Below are 16,389 nucleotides of genomic sequence, written 5' to 3'. Positions count from 1 at the left end.
AGACAGATTTCTTTTAGAAACATGACAAAGGAAAAAAAGAATACAAGAGCACTTTATGATTTCAGCCAGAGGCTGAACATTTTGTCCAAAAGCACAGCACAAACTTCATACATTAACCGAAAATAACATAGCTAACAGGGCAGTCTTTAGATTCGGGAAGCCCACAAGCACTCTAACTGCACTTTCCCACCCTTTAAGAGTGTCTCAATTTCTTTTGGAGGGTTCAAACCAAGCTTACGGGCAAGCTCCCATCGTTCCATTCTTGTCATTCCAAGGCAAGGTCCATAGGCCATGTTCATGTCAAATTGCCTCAGTATATTCTCAGACTCACCATAATCATCTAAAACAAAATGAAGTTCATAAAAATTGATGAAGCACAAGGTACATAAATATCCAGCCAATATAGCCCCATATCAGACTTCCAAAAGCATCAGTCATGTGACAGAATTGCAGCGAAAGGTTTAAAAAATCCGAACTTTAGGCGTCCATAATACAACTATGACAGAAATTAATAGCAACTCATGCTAAATCCTTTTCATAACCATGAAGCAGGAGTCTAAACATATTAATTCAATTTCACAGTCGAAAATTAAAAGAACCAAATACCTAAGTAACACCCAACAACTTCTAGACTGCAGCATGCCTAATCCTTCATAATCACGAAGCATAAGGCTAAACATATAAATTCGATAATACTTCAGCCGAAACATCGAGTGAACTAAACATCGAGAATCTTTAATTCGACTATTGAATAACTTAATTGTAATGTAATCGAAATCCAAAAGCTTCTCGAATGCAATATGCTTAATGCTTCAGAATCACAAAACACAAAGTCTAGAACCGTAATCAAACTTTCAAGAAACCCAATGAAGAAAACAAAAGAATAGAGAGAGAGAGATTGTACCTCGGAGATCGACGGAACCGTGAGAAATAAGAGCCGCCTGTTGAACGCCATCGGAGTCCAAAGTTGCAGAGCTGGCCCGAGATTTGGTTTTTCTAGAAGAGGGCTTTGAAACCTTAGAGACTCCACTGTTCTTCCTTTGCTTGTAGAAATCTTTCATCCCTCCTCGAGCCGATGCCATTTTTCTTCCTCTCACTCTCTCTGATCGATTTTCAAAATTTGAATTTGTTCTTGAAGCGTCGATTCAATCGCACCTTTCTCTTTAAATGGACCCTAATGTTATCTGGGCCGGGCGCCCGATCGAGCTTCGGCCCATTAATATTTTTTTCAAAAATACATTTATATATATATATATATAATATGGTTTAAATTCTATTTTCTTGAATTTTAATGCTTTATTTCCTTTTAAATATTGCACAAAAATTATGCCCCAAAAAAGTCTCCTTTATTTTTCTCATTGACTTTATTTTCTTAATTTCCATTTAAGATTGAAATAGGCTTAAAAATATAATAATATACGGATTTTTTTAATTAAATATATAGTTTTGTTCATAATGTTGGGATATTATTAAATTCTATTTTCAAATATTTTTGAAATTTAAATTTAAAATTTTTATTGTCAAATTTTAATGGTGAAATAATAGTACGCATTAAAATAACATATATTTTAATATAATTTGTCCTTTTTTTTTTTTTTTTCCTTTAATAAATTCAGACCATGAGTAGTATCTACTACCATACATTTTTACATCCTTAAATTTCCTGTTGTTTTCAAAGCTCAACTTTCTACCACAAATGCAATCGTTCATGGAGAAGTTGCAACAAAATCATCTCCTTGGATGAATCACACTTTGGAGGAGATCTTCTTCGCCCCCGAGCACCCTCGAAAAAAGAAGGGAAAATCCTTAACGACCACGGTTCTGATGCCAATGTTCAAAACCGTTTTATGAACCAAGCACGGGCTAAATACAATGGGACCTAACATTGTTGATGTGTTTTCCTTATTGTATAATCTCACACTTCGAGTACCGGGTTCCTGGATGGAATCCTTCCTCTCGAGTTCGACTCCTCGATCTTTGAAGTCACCTCAGCTATAACGAGCCTTGTCAAAAACAGCCCCGCTATTAGCGCTGAGACCATCAGCATTACGAACACTGAACTCCAGCTTTTAGCTGATAAATATCCCGTTAGCAAGGGTCCGATCGCAGCGCCAACCGAGCCAGTCCCATCAATAATCGCAGTCACAGTTGCAAGTGCCCGAGAATTCCCATTCAATGAACTGTGCGTTCCTAAATCAGCAGAGACGGCTGTTGTTATGAGAGCATATGGCCCATTGACAAACATGCCAGTGATGAACATGAGACCACTATTCATAGCTATGGAGATGTGACCATAGCTTCGGTAGCAGTAGAGAGCAGGAATGGCACAGTACATGAAACTTGCAGCTGTTATGGCTCTAGCACCTAAGCGATCAGAAATATGACCAGCTAAAATTCCTCCTACAACCCCTCCGATATCGAACAATGTCGAAAGGTTTCCTGCTGTTGTACTCGACAAATATTCCCCGTCGATAACTGCAAGAGCATTAACCACAAATTAGTTAGTCGTAGTTGTATGTCAAGTAAGATAACAATGCTTGCCATTTCAAATATGAGAGATCATGAACCAAATAAGCACACAAGAAACAGAAATGCAGCTCTACCTGTGTGGCTAATGTAGAAAGGGAGCCAGTAGAGGAATGTATAAGCCACCAATTTGGCAAAGAACAGGCAAAATGCAAAAGGTGCAACACCGGGAATTCTCCACGCTTCCAGAAAACCGATGGCCTTCTCCGTCTCCGACGCCGATTTCAGTAGAGGTTCTGTAATTCCCTCCCCACTTTTCTTGGGAGAGCCCAAATCATCTCCTTCTTTATCAATTCCAACAGATTCAGGATGCACAGGAAGAAACAGAAAAACGACCAAACCCGAGAACGCAATGATCAGACCGGGGGCAACCATTGACCAACCCCAACCATAGCTCAACAAGGCAGATGCAACCAAGGAGCCAGAAATGTTGCCAACAGATGTATGGGCATTCCATATACCCATAATTAGTCCCCTCTTACTCTTTCCGAACCAGTTACCGACCACCGCGACAACTGAAGGCCAGCCAGTGGATTGAAACAGACCAGCAAGCATTTGAACTATCAAATAGTAAGAAAAGACATGGATGTTTGCCCAATATCCTAATCCAAACAGCGTAGTAAACAGGCCAGTTCCCAACATTCCCAAAGTTAAAAATATCCTCAAATCCATCCTATCGCCCAAATGGCCAGAGAAGTACATTCCCCCAGCATATACTCCTAGGAAAGCCAAGTCAAGCTCACCTAGTAAAGATGTCCCTTCTGCAGCGTCAAATGGAGCCCAACCACCACGAGCGAGCGACGCACGGTGGCTACTCTCAACCGGTGTACTCGAACCGCTCGTTTTCCATAGGTTGAACTTCAAGCCTACATCAGGAGATAAGGGATCCAGAGCACTCTTAATAATGCTTGTAGTTTTTCGAGAGGCATGGTAGTTGGCATACGCCAAGAATGTCACAAGCAGAACAATGGCTTGATGGGCCTTGAATGAAAGGGGTCGTTTCCTCATCCACTCGAAAAATCTGATACCATACGGCTTCTTGTGGCTTGCATCACGTTCGGATTCTGATAATAACCCCATTGCCAACTCTTAGGGTAAACGAAGAACAAGACTGATTTCCTCTACAAGTGCAATCTGCAGAAAATTACAGAATCTTATATTAGGAAACAGTTGAAAAAGAACAAGATCAGAGAATTCAGATTTAATCGACAATTCAATTAAAATAATAATCAAATCCAAAAACTAATTTCCCAAATATCAACCAGAGTTTCTCAAAATCGAACCGACGAAATTCTTACGAAAATCGTATTCAGAAACTAATTTCTCAACATCGTGTGGTTTCCACAAACCTTCGAAATTCGTACACGACATACAACAACTTCAATTAAACCAAAATCATGAAAACAATCTCACCAAAATCGTCGTCCGAAATCGAATTTTCCACTCACTCTACAACATAACCCCCAAAAATCCAAACAACAACCACAAAATCAACGTTTCAATCAACAAAACAGAAGGAACGATCCTCGAACTTAAGAGAGAACTTGAGAGAATCAAAATCTTACGTGCTGAACAAGAGATACTCAAGAAAAATCGAAGAAGAAGATTAGAAACGAAGAAAACATATTGACTTGAGAGAAAAGCAAACCTGCTAAGAAGCGAAAAATAAAACTGATGGATTGCCAAAGCTTCTGAAATCTCGACTTCTCTCACTAAAAATTTGAGCTGCCTGGTTTACAGGATTCTTCTTCAACGAACGAGGTCGCTCCTTCAGTTTTTTCTTTCCTCTTTCTCTTGTGGATATGGAAATGGAAATGAAAATGGAAACGGAAAACGATTCTTAAAAACAGATGGGGATCACTGTTATCCAAGTGAAATTACTCAAATACCCTTTTATCGTCTTTTCAAACTTGGCGTATCCATTTTGAATTTCTTGCTAAAAGTGATACAGATTTTACGGAAATGCCCCTGGCAGTTTTTATTGACCCTGAAAATGTTGTTGGCATTAATGGCTGGAAAGAGAAAAAGTGACTGTCCTTGATTCTTCCCTTTTATTCTTTTTTGACGGAATTTTAATTTATAAATTTTTCTTTTTTTTTTTTTGTTCCAAATAAATTATGATTAAGAGATGTATTAATATCTAATTACTAGGATTAGTGAAATTTAATTCCGGGTTCGAATGGATGAGTCGTTTAATTTACAAGAAAATTTGGATTCAAATCATTTTTAAAAACTATATTTTATAAACGAGTTCAATACTGATAGTTAATGTTGAGATCTGATCAGGATTTTCTAAAGGATGCATTGCCATACTATATTTGATTCAGATATCTTTCCATAACTGCAATACCTTGTGATGTTGGTTAATGATTATACTGCATGTTTGGATACTAGTCACCTGCTTTTGTGAAGTTCGAGCACGTGGATTATGGTTGATAATTGTAATAGTCCAAATCCATTGTATTGACCCGTTATGTATTGTCGTCAGTCTCACGATTTTAAAACTCGACCGTTAAGGAGAGAGAGGTTTCCGCACCCTTATAAAAAGATGTTTCGTTCATCTCTCCAACTAATGTGGGACCTTACAATCCACTCTCCTTGAAGGCCGAGCGTCGTTACTAGCACACCATCCAATGTCCGACAATAATTTTCTTTTTAATTTTTTACTTAAATAATGTAATTTGTCCGTACATAAATAAATTAGTTTGTTTGTTGTATGCACATAAATATATGTAAAACTATATACTATAATTAGACCCGAAAAAGGGTAAAGTGATAAGCTCATGAAAAGGATTTTTGTTGCCTAAAATGGTAATTTGGCTTGGAGTCTCCCTTTTGCCCAGCATTTCATTTTCATTTCCAAATAATTTCTAAACTTTAAAAAAAGAATTATAAATTTAATATTAAAAAAAATATATATATATATTTCTAAACTTAAAAAAAAAAAAAAGAAGAAGAAGAACTTATTTATTTATCGCACAAATTGAATTTTGTATTTGATAGAATAAAAATATTTATAAATTTAATATTTATAATTGGAAAATGTTAAAATTAACTTAATGCTGATGTCACGTAACATAGAAGGCTGGTGGGGCCCGCACCAAATCTGACGGCTCCTATGCTTACCGTACACACCATCGTTAGCCAATCCACCGTCGATTCCATCCTTTCCTAATAATATCCATTTTCACCTATGATCTTTCCCGTGACGGTCGTGGAGGGCATTTTGGTCAAATCAACGGAAGGAAAATCCAGATTCAAAGTAATTGGGAAGGGGGGAATTAAAAAATTAAAGAGGGGTATAACGGTCTATGTGAAAAAGTCCAAACAGTTTAATTAATAGGAAGCTGGCGGCAATGGATATTCCCATCGCATATGCGGACGGAATAATTCCTGACGTGTCGGGGAATATCCGCCTCAGTTGTTAGCCGATGGGGTCCACGGGGATTTTGGGTGACGTGGAATTTCTCTTGGTGCTTAATAAGCTTCCGGCTGGTGACGCTGGCCATGGAAGCCACGTGGACTTGCAAATGGAATGCCAAGTCAAAACACTAGGCTACGGGCTGCTGCCCGTTCCCTGTCTACTGCCCGTCTCTTTCAATATATTTACACTTTTGGCCTTCCCTTCTTTTCTTCGGCTTTACTTTTTGTCGGAAATTAATTAATAAATTTCAAAACTCAATAAAATTACCTAATAAATTACTAAAATCTCCAATTTTTCTCTAATTATTTAATATTATTTTTTAAAAAATATCTTGAATTTGGATCTTTTGTTAGACTTTAGGTATTTTATTGGTTGAATTTTAAACAATTAATAAATTTTTAATATTTTTCGTGCTTATCCTCATTTTAAATAATTTAATCCCTTATTTTGGATGAAAAATAAAATTTTAAATTAAATCCTTGATTTTTCATGCTTTCTAATAAGAGGAAAATATTTATAAAAATAATAATTTAATAATTCAATTTTTTATTTCAGAATATTTTAAAAACTTTAATGTATAAAAATATAGTTGAAATTTTTAAAAGATTAATTTGTTATAGATAATTTTCTTATATTACATTAAATACTGAATATATTTTTATCGAGTTGAAATTTATACGTTGACATTGAAATTATTAATTTATTTTTAATTATATATTTTTTATACTTTACATAAAATTTTGTTTTTCTGAAAAAAAAAATTGAAAATAGCATGTTTCGCGACTTCACAAATTAATTATCTAATTAATTATCTAATTGAGATATTAAATGTCAATTTCAAACTTAAACACGTAATTAATTTCTAGAGATTTCATTGAATTTGTTAATTATAAAATTAATTTGACATATATCTTTGATTTATAAATTAACAACCATTTTGGTGCCTTCCACGTAAACATTAAATTAAAATGTGGCTTATTTTATAATATCAATAACTTTTTAGCTCTTTTTTAATAAATAAACTTGTGATGTACGACTATTATTAATATATATAGGAGTTTTGTGTTTTTTTTATTTATTTTTATTTTAAAAAATGGGAGAATATACGACAAAAATATATATATATACTTGTTACAAAACAACGATTATGGGACACTTATTCTAACCCGACAAATAAGTCAATCATACGAAAGTCAAACTTTCGGACAATCTTAAAGTATAATTTATTAAAATATCACTATCCATAAAGTCAAGCTCAGTTGTATTTATTTTAATATAATTTTAGAATAAATATTTTAAGGAAGAGATCCGTATATTTTAAGAAAAAATTTTAGATGGTAGATATTTTAGAAAAAAGATTTAGAATTGTTAGAAGTAGATTGGTACGCCATAAATACCCTCCACTCTCCTACCCAGGTTATGATCCAATCAATACAAAGCAGTAGTATTCTAGATAGTGTCTTGTAATATGTTCTTGATTGGTCTTAATAAAATGTGTCGGCCCTGGTTCAAGAAGAAAGTTTTAGAAAACGGGCGCAGAGAAATTTCGAAAGAGAGTTTTGAAAGCGAGACTTGAAAGATTGAAATTGGTGTTATATGTGATGCAAGCAAAAAGGCAACAACAACGACTTACAACATATAACTATCGAGCAAGGAGAAGTTGACAACTAGTCATATCTCCTATAATACATTCTGGGGCATTTTTGCGCTGGTGGGTGTAGATGTGATTCTCGTGAACGGTCATACACCCCTGTATTGACCTGATATGAAATGGGAAAGGCCTATCTAAAATAAAAACATGAAAAAATGAGTTTGGAACAGGCATGCAACTACAACTTGTAGTAAATCGGGACCACCACAACTTTCACCTATAAATCGGGACCACCAGAATTTTACAACTTGTAGTAAAATTACGAAGAATAAATAATGAATTAAAAAATTACATTTTTAAACCTATGACCTAATTATATAATATTAATAAAAAAAATTAGTTAAAAGTGTTAAAGGATAGTTGATCGTTCATATTACTAGTTACCATATTTGCCCTTTTATTAAAGGCAAATATATTGTATTTATTTATTATTCTTTATAAATAAGAGAACTCTCACCACCATTTAGTTGCGGTGGGTTCAGCAAACATTCACAAAAAGAAATTCCAAATAATGGTGATTTACACTTAATTTATTTAGTAAAACGAGGGACAAGTGTTATGCCCAAATAAACAAATGAATATATATAAAGTTTTTAGTACGAAAAGCGCACATAACCAATTCATAGGAATCAAAATTTGTGGATTCCACGTCATTGTAATACAAACTATTGTGTTTATATTAGGTTTTGTGCGTGGATTTTTTCGATATCATATGAGCTAAATGAGATCGCATTGAATAAAATATTTATTTTAAAAATACTTATAACAGCATAAAACCAAGAATAAAATAATTAATGAGTTTATTTTAAAAATATTAAATAAAAATGATTTATAAACGTGACATAAAGAACTATAAAGAACTCTCCAAAAACAACCAAGCATTATAATAAAATAATAAGGGAAGGATAGAAGCATTATTTGAAGTTGTTACTTAAAAATATAAAAAGAAAATAATGACATAAACTTTAATAATTAATGAATATTTATAAAGTATCCAATTAGGCGGTAACATTATTGCATATGGGAATTGACATCAGATAAAGTTAATTGTAATGGGGAATTCATTGTGCCCACCATTAATATAAACTTAGTTGAATATGTGGGAGACCCTAAAGTTTTCTAGATTGTTTGGTTTATTCTAGGACCACTTTTATTTTATTTTATTTTTTTTTCTTTTAAATGTTCATGTTTTGTGAAAATAATTGGAATACCCTCCTTCTACTTTCGTGCACTTGTGATTGTCGGCGCCCGCTACCAAGGGTTTGAATTAGTCTCTCGTGTTCTACTTTCGTGCACCTGTGATTGTCGGCGCCCGCTACCAAGGGTTTGAATTAGTCCCTCGTTTCGTATTTCTCCTGAAATTAAAAAAAGATGACAATCTGTCTTTCCATAGCTATTTTTGTGATAGTAACTGATTAAGAACTATCATCCATATCGTCACTATCATCAATAAGAAAACCCTTAAGGTTGTTATCTGGAAACTTGTTCAAAAATACTCTAATGAAAAGGAGATAGGAGTTTGTCGCTAGGTATTTAACCAAATAGGATCGTCTAGTTCCTATAGAACCTATCACTAAAATACCCCTACGAGGATAGGGCGAAATGAGTTTTACGTGAAATCCCTTTTCTGATTAAAAATAATAAATAACTTTTTTAATGTAAAATGGACAATAACGAGGACAACCAATAATAAAGTTACCCCAAGTTTAAAAATGAAATATAATTAAAATATCAACCCAATAACTTGTTGTAATTAGTTTTAAAAAATTGATGGGGTTGGGCCTCTTTTTTTAGATTGGGCCGATCCATGAGACTCGCCTTTGTTACAAGACATCCATTTTGAAAATATTATCGGAACCTTTTTCATTTTTAAAAAAATATTGGGCTTATTATCCTCTTTTTTTTGGTTTAAAAATGACTTCCAAACTATATATTACCAATTTGGTTTAAAAATAACTTCCAAACTAAATATAGGACCAATTTCAAGAGTAGAGAATACATTAATAATTTACTTTAAACAGTCTTTTATCAACATTTTTAAACTAAAATGTTGAAAATAAGCTTTAAAATCTTGGTTGTTATTTACGTCACTCTTAAATTCATAAATTTGAGTTCTAATGTCATATAATATGTATATTAAAAAGTTCAAATATTTGATTTAGAATATAAATACAGCAATTAAAATAGCCAGTCATAAAGAAGAAAAACTCATTCGAACAAAACAGTTGGGAGTGAAAAATCGAACTTGACCTCTTTATCAAAGGTACAAATTAATGGTTACTCACTTGGTTGACGCCATCCGTTTTAAAAGTATAATATTCAGATTAGTGACTAATTGATACATCTTTTCTGCTTCATAAAAAGATAATATGTATATGTATGTATATATCTATGTATATATATAACTAGACAACTTGGGGAAAAGCTTAGGATGACAAAAAAAGAAACAACATTTGATCTCTCTGAACCTGTAGCCAATGTTTTATAAAACAGTCTCAGATTCCTAATAATAAAAGGGGTATTGTTAAGTTCATCACTATCTTAGGAGTTCTGCGGAGTTGAACATTTGCATTGATTTCAAATATATTCCAGATCGACGCAATTTAAATGGTTCGGAAAATACCATATCGGCGCATTCATATGGTTCAGCAAAAATCTTCAACTTTGCAAAATAAAGTCCCTGCATAGATCATTCCTTACCGTGTAGATTTGTTCCACTGGTAGGCTACCGAAAAATTCATCCAATACATTTCCTGCAAACTGTATGGATTATTAAAGATCATGCTATTTTACAGTTTAGCAGTAAGCCCCACAAAGTTGCACATTTCATGATGCTACACTATCTCATACTTCTTCCCATTTCTTTCATGAAATCAGAACTGTACTCAATAAAAGTTATACCTCCTTTTAGTAGGTATCGAGCTCCATTTACGTAATCAAAACGTCCATTCTGCTAAGAAAAGAACAAGGCATGTTCTACCATGATGCTAATATTACCCACGTTTCCCTGGATACTACATTCAACACGAGATGATACAAAGATGTGGAAACTTATTCTCGAAAAAGTTCAGAAATTTGCCTTTTACGAGATGGAGGAACTGGTTAATGCTTCTAAAGGCCAGATCTAGATACTCTTAATGTAAAAGAAAAAAGAAAAAAAAAACAAAACATGGGAAATAAGACATCTAGTAATATATATATAAGATTTGGAAGACCAAAATACTTCTTGGATGCAGGTTTGATAACAAGAAATGGGCGATCACATGGTCTTAAGAAAGAGATGAGATTTATTTGTTACCTCAAAAATGAGAAAATAAACGTCAGCCCTCTCAGCAGTAGAGTGAAACATGCAAAATTTTTGTTCCTGCCCTACTAAACATGTGACAAACAACAGAGTAGCGCAAGCTCACCTAAGATGAAAATATAGGAGAAGCATTGAACAGTCTTTCATAAGAATCTATTATCAAAGAAATGTGCAAGTCAAAAAAAGTCTAAATTATACCTGAAGAAGAAGAGTCATAACAATAAAAAATACCTACCTCAACCCTTTTCTTCTCTAATAATAATGATGAAAGGGAGATGATACAGTCAACACAGCTGTGAGATAGCAAAAAAAGTTTTACCGATACGGACAAAGTTAACTTGAGGTACCAAAGCATACATTCATAAGCTTCGAACATGAAGAGATCTACCTCATTTAGTCTCAAAGCTCAGACATCTTTAAACACAGTTCATAATTATGGGCGCACTGGACTTCTAGATGATCTCCTGTGACCATGCCTTACAGGGGATCTTGACCTGCTTCGGTCACGATACCTATCCCTGCCTCCATCTCTTCCATTCCTAGACCTCCAATCCATTCCTCTTACTTCATCTCGGCCACCTCTTCTAGACCTTTCACGATCTCGGTCTCGTTCACGATACCTATCTCGCTCTCTGTCACGATATCTGTCCCTCTCACTAGAGTCACTTCTCTTCCTTCTCTCATCCTCCTCTCTCTGCTTCCTTCGTTCTTCTGCCTCTTTCTCCCTAGCTAATCTTTCTGCCTCCCTTGCTTTCTCCTTTGCTTCCTGCCAGATAAAGCCCACTTAAACATATTCCACTTGAAGAAAAAAGGCTAAACCTTCCTTTAGTTTTACAAATGTTTACCTTGTGCTCGGAGATGAAATCTCTGACCATACCATAGCCAACATGCTGCTTACCTGTGACATGAGACTGAACTCTCTCTGCAGCATCATTTGCTACAAGAAAAGAACCACATATCTCACAGAGTGCCATTTTTTTCTCCTGAGCAAGCATTAATACCTTGTCATTCTGGGTTTGTTGACTCAAGGCTGTTTTCTCGGCATTAAGCACATCCACCTGAAATGAAGACACCAAAAGTCCTATAAGAATAACCTTTTTTTTTTTTTTCTCTTAGTGACTGAATTTGTGGTTCACAAGATGTTTGCTTTGGACAGGAGTGGCTCACTAGATGTCTTATCACTCAATATCTGGAATCAAAACAAAATACACTAAATAATATCAAATTCAGTGAATTATTCACAATGTTTAATGGGAGAGATACACAAACTGCTTCTCATTTAGAGTAGTTATTTTCAAATAAAGTCTACACAATGGTTGTCTGGGATGCTTAAGGGGACCAAACTGCATTATAAGTACCTTTCTCATCAGTGCTTCAGCTTCGTCCACTTTACCCGCTTCACCAAGGGCCTCCACCTGTTCTAGTAAATTCTTTATTTTTTCCTCCAGCACAGATAACTGCTCTGACTTCTCAGCTGACAATGGAGTTGGTGGAGCAGGTTCAACCTCTTGGGCAAGCCGCTCTCGCCCACGCCTGACACGCCGATCCAAGTCCATTACCTGTAAAAATAATTGAAGTTTCAATGGAAAAAAAACCAGAGTACAGACATCGTATCATCATCAATCTAAAGCATATAGCAATGACTAACCAATTTCTCGCAAAACTGAGCAAGTTCTGCCTCAAATTTGGGAACATAAGCATCATGCCTGGGTGACTTTTCAAAGCTGAAGTAGTCAACAAATTAAGAAAACGTTAAAAGAAGATAAAATTTTGTGTATTTCTTTTATAGCTACAGTTTACATGCATGCAAAGATACATATCTTGAAATGAAATGAGTATTAACTAATCACATACACAAAATAAGAACCTGAAGAAATTTTATACTCAAAGAACAAAACATGTACTCAAAGTAAACACATAGTGATATGAACCAAGACAACTCAATCATGAGGGAGATGAGCTTCATTTATTCTTTGATGGTTACAAATTTTGGGTGGATGATAATCTAGAGTTATTGTAACAACCCATGCCCAAGATTCGGATCCGGATTCGGATCAAGATTCCGCACTTGATGGCTCTGATATTCCCTTGCATATCCCCTGCGACATGGTCACATTATTTTCTCCTCACTTTTAAGAGTGAAATATATCCCCGCAAACCAACACAAGTTCTTCCAGTATGTTGTGTCCTTACTCACATGTATCTTAGAAAAATTCTCAGGAGATCACCCAACCAAGAATTACTCCAAGTAAAGCACGCATCATTTTGGAGTTCCTATAACTGAGCCACCGAAAAGAAAGGTGTGTCTTGTTGGTATAGGTAGTGATTTTCAATTCTTTCAAGTATTTCCTAACCATCCTATTCACAAGATCGCTCTCATTCGGATGTGGTCACAATTCATTCATGTACCCCTCCTTTACTCGAGCGTCATATACCCACCAGCATCTTACTAGGAGAAGTACCGCTCTTGTTACCCATTTGTAAAGACATATGTCTAGGATTCGAATCATGATTCAAAATCCAAATTCAGCACCTGATGGCCCCAACATTCTCCTGCATTCCCTGCGACATAGCCACGTTACTTACTCCTCGCTTCTAAGGGTGAAGACTGCCCCACTAACCAGCACGAATCCTTTGATCATGTTTTGTCCTCAATATATCAAGATGTCCATACTAGTTGTCAATAACGATGCACGAGACCCTAGAATATTGCTTCTTTTTTTTCAAGAAGATAGCTTTTCCAATTAAAAGAAATTAGTAAAGTGGATCTCTTTTATCCACAAAATGTCGTGATACTCGAAGAACTCAGAAGGATACTTTTCAAATTCATAGATCCAAATAAAGCATCAGACAATAGAACCCACAAATTCAATTGATCCACAAACTTTGCAGAAGGAGGGAGAAGCCCCCAGGTTCAAGCTTCACAGAGAGTGGCATTAGCACTAGCAGGAGCTGTTGGTGTGGGTTTTCTCTAAATGACCTTATTCTTATTCTTCAGAAGGCATTCAAAGGCATTCTGTCCTTATCCTCCAAATGCAAAGAAGCGTCATCATGTCGCAATGAACCTTATGTTCATGGCAAAAAAATGGCCATCGTGGCATGGATCTCAATATAAAAGTGCACACCATAGTTGGGGTTGGCAATACAGGAAGCAACTCGCCTCTCTCCATAGCATGCACTTTAATAACACTTCATACTATCAAAATAGATGAAGAATCACACAAACGACCACTTACATATCATAAGACTGGTTTGAACAGAAACGAGAAAGCATACAGATTTAAGACTCATTTCTATTACCATGCTATTTCTTTGCAAGTCGCTTCAATAAAATGCAATATTTTCCCACCTTAAGATTCATCAATCAGCACTCACCCAGATAAAAAATATCTAACAGATAATTCCTCAGCTCGAAAATAAAGCATATATCTTAGAACCATCTTTAAGTTGCACAAGAGAGAAAGATAATTACATTTGTACGAGATGTGAACGTGCAGTAAATAGCATGGTATATAGCTAAGAATTGATACCATTGTAATATGAAATGAAAAGTTGCCATGTATAAAAACAATAGCCAACCACCACTCATGAAAATAAATCCAGTCAACCATCGTTATCTTAAATTTCCCAGAATATTGCTAGTGCAGTTGCCAGAGAGTTGTCCAGTCAAAGAGAGTTGTCTAAATATAAATAGCAAAAGCATAAGCTTTGTTTTATAACCACGTGCAATGACTACTACTAAATCAAATACATGAAGATAAAATTCGTGGAATAAGCTAGCTGGTTATACAAGTACACAAAAGGGGTACTTGGTTGTCACCTTTCTTTCAATTTCTGGTCATGTATCCTAGGGCAAGGTCCTGAAACAAAAATAAAAAACAAGAATTCAATCTTTAAAAAAATAAATAATAAAATAAAAAATAAAACCTTCCTAAATATTGAAGTAGACCAATAGTCGGCAAAAAAAGACATAAACAAACATATATTTGTTATTTAAGTAGAACTCTAAACAAAAGTCAGAATCTAATCCAATAAGATTAAACATAGAGAAACCATCCAACAGCACACAAGAACAATACTCAGAATTTGCATTTTACCATTATCCTCAACTGCAACTGACTCCTTGTTGATGGTGAAATTTATTCTAAGAAATTTCTCAGAGACCAGAGTTATGACTAATTCAAAAAAGAAAACAACGCACCAAGGTCGCTCCGAGTATTTACGAAAAGATCATGCGGGCAAAAGCGAACCATATAGAACCCGCAGACCTCCTTATCATCCCACATGACTTCCTTGTATCCTCTCCTTTCTTCCTCAGTTAAATTCCGCGCTACAAAAACCAAAACATAGACACTCTGTTAGAAGCAAAATAACTTCCACTATGTAATTTGAAGGAAGACATAAGGCACATGAAAATACAAGCAAGCACAAACTGTGATCAAATGGCAACAGAATATTTACGGGAAAAGAAAACGAAAAACAAATTTCAAATAGGTAAAACACTGTTGGAATTCAGAAATATGGTATACATATTGCAGAATAATCCGTGTTAAATTGCACGCTAGTGCGTAATAATCCCCACATTCCTTTCCAAATTCCTCTAAACTAACAGAGTCACTTCTATTCCTCTCACACTAAATAGTCCACGAGATTCAGGATCAATAACATACAAATGGAATCCCATAGCTGGACTGATTGGATACAGTACACGAGATATATCAGTTTGTAACATATCGAATCAAATTGGAAACGGAAATTCCAAAGAAAAGGACCAATTTAATCAGAATACAACCTGAACCCATGAGTTCGTCCAGAAGAGCTCTCTGCGCGTCCATACTGAATAAATCCTTTCCAGATGAACGGAAGACGGGGATACCAAAACTTGAAGAAGAACCCTAATTCAGCAACCTGAACTTCAGTGTTCACAAGATTAAAGAGAGCTTTTGAGACTCTATGGAACGTTTTTGGAGAGAAATTGTGTGGTGTTAGTGCTAGGGTTTGCACCGCAACACGAAGAAAAAACTCATACAGAGACGCGAAAGAAATATGAAATTCACAATTCGTACATTTTATAACCAACACAACAGTATCATATAAATACATTTGGTTTTAAAAAATAATAATATTTTAAAAAATTAATTTATAAACCTTTCAAAATAATTTTTATTGGATAAAACTGCAAAAAATATATATAATAATAATAATAATAATAATAATAATAATAATAATAATAATAATAAAACTCGTTTAATCAATCTAGACGTGGCAATAGACCTCGACCGTCAAAGAGAGAGAAAATACCCTTAGATTATTATGCTCGTATGTAACTCCATGGGGCTTCACCACACGAGATCCCTGTAGCTTTGCCAGTCGCCCTTCGGTGGTATAGTAGTCTTGATAGCAAAGCCGGCTTTTGATTGTTTGCCCAGTAACCGCTTGAGATTCCGCTCGCCAGAGTCTTGAATAACATTGACATTTTCGAAC

General features: G+C 35.0%; 3 protein-coding genes across 9 annotated transcripts; all 3 read right to left on the bottom strand.

Annotated features, from left to right (window-relative positions):
- Positions 1-30: 30 nt before the first annotated feature.
- POLD4 (polymerase delta 4) lies at positions 31-1,159 on the bottom strand. The gene is made up of 2 exons (XM_023676876.2): positions 905-1,159; positions 31-340 (listed from the first exon to the last, which is right to left on the bottom strand). The coding sequence occupies exons 1-2, from the start codon at positions 1,080-1,082 to the stop codon at positions 147-149; spliced, it is 372 nt and encodes a 123-aa protein (XP_023532644.2). The 5' UTR covers positions 1,083-1,159; the 3' UTR covers positions 31-146.
- Positions 1,160-1,584: 425 nt separating this feature from the next.
- LOC111795512 (putative glycerol-3-phosphate transporter 1) lies at positions 1,585-4,342 on the bottom strand. Its single transcript, XM_023677984.2, has 3 exons — positions 4,175-4,342; positions 2,604-3,660; positions 1,585-2,475 (listed from the first exon to the last, which is right to left on the bottom strand). The coding sequence occupies exons 2-3, from the start codon at positions 3,604-3,606 to the stop codon at positions 1,916-1,918; spliced, it is 1,563 nt and encodes a 520-aa protein (XP_023533752.1). The 5' UTR covers positions 3,607-3,660; positions 4,175-4,342; the 3' UTR covers positions 1,585-1,915.
- Positions 4,343-10,033: 5,691 nt separating this feature from the next.
- On the bottom strand, positions 10,034-15,965 carry LOC111795320 (uncharacterized). Of its 7 annotated transcripts, none has more exons than XR_015421176.1 (9): positions 15,698-15,965; positions 15,107-15,235; positions 14,726-14,765; positions 12,554-12,629; positions 12,264-12,464; positions 11,751-11,963; positions 11,141-11,671; positions 10,900-11,011; positions 10,034-10,361 (listed from the first exon to the last, which is right to left on the bottom strand). XR_015421176.1 is itself a non-coding variant. In XM_023677663.2 (8 exons), the coding sequence occupies exons 1-7, from the start codon at positions 15,738-15,740 to the stop codon at positions 11,339-11,341; spliced, it is 1,035 nt and encodes a 344-aa protein (XP_023533431.2). In that variant the 5' UTR covers positions 15,741-15,965; the 3' UTR covers positions 11,026-11,198; positions 11,294-11,338. The 7 variants fall into 7 exon arrangements, 2 of the variants coding, with proteins under 2 accessions (XP_023533431.2, XP_023533430.2); XR_002815192.2 differs by having other exon boundaries at positions 10,034-11,011; positions 11,141-11,198; positions 11,294-11,671; XR_015421178.1 differs by lacking the exon at positions 10,900-11,011 and having other exon boundaries at positions 11,141-11,198; positions 11,294-11,671.
- Positions 15,966-16,389: the final 424 nt, after the last annotated feature.

The sequence above is a fragment of the Cucurbita pepo genome, chromosome 5 (assembly GCF_057944985.1).
Source record: "Cucurbita pepo subsp. pepo isolate OVF chromosome 5, ASM5794498v1, whole genome shotgun sequence".
NCBI lineage: Eukaryota > Viridiplantae > Streptophyta > Magnoliopsida > Cucurbitales > Cucurbitaceae > Cucurbita > Cucurbita pepo.
Note: the sequence above shows the minus strand (reverse complement) of the source record. Positions and strands in the feature narration are given on the sequence as shown.

What these genes read in the sequence shown, in the direction of transcription:
- POLD4 (XM_023676876.2), bottom strand. Translation starts at nt 1,082, where the DNA reads ATGGCATCGGCTCGAGGAGGGATGAAAGATTTCTACAAGCAAAGGAAG. An exon ending in CGGTTCCGTCGATCTCCGAG is followed by an intron (nt 341 to 904) that starts GTACAATCTCTC and finishes ATTTTGTTTTAG; the next exon opens with ATGATTATGGTGAGTCTGAG.
- LOC111795512 (XM_023677984.2), bottom strand. Translation starts at nt 3,606, where the DNA reads ATGGGGTTATTATCAGAATCCGAACGTGATGCAAGCCACAAGAAGCCG. An exon ending in TTTCTACATTAGCCACACAG is followed by an intron (nt 2,476 to 2,603) that starts GTAGAGCTGCAT and finishes ATGCTCTTGCAG; the next exon opens with TTATCGACGGGGAATATTTG.
- LOC111795320 (XM_023677662.2), bottom strand. Translation starts at nt 15,740, where the DNA reads ATGGACGCGCAGAGAGCTCTTCTGGACGAACTCATGGGTTCAG. An exon ending in GGACGAACTCATGGGTTCAG is followed by an intron (nt 15,236 to 15,697) that starts GTTGTATTCTGA and finishes TGGTTTTTGTAG; the next exon opens with CGCGGAATTTAACTGAGGAA. An exon ending in AAATACTCGGAGCGACCTTG is followed by an intron (nt 14,766 to 15,106) that starts GTGCGTTGTTTT and finishes TTTTTGTTTCAG; the next exon opens with GACCTTGCCCTAGGATACAT.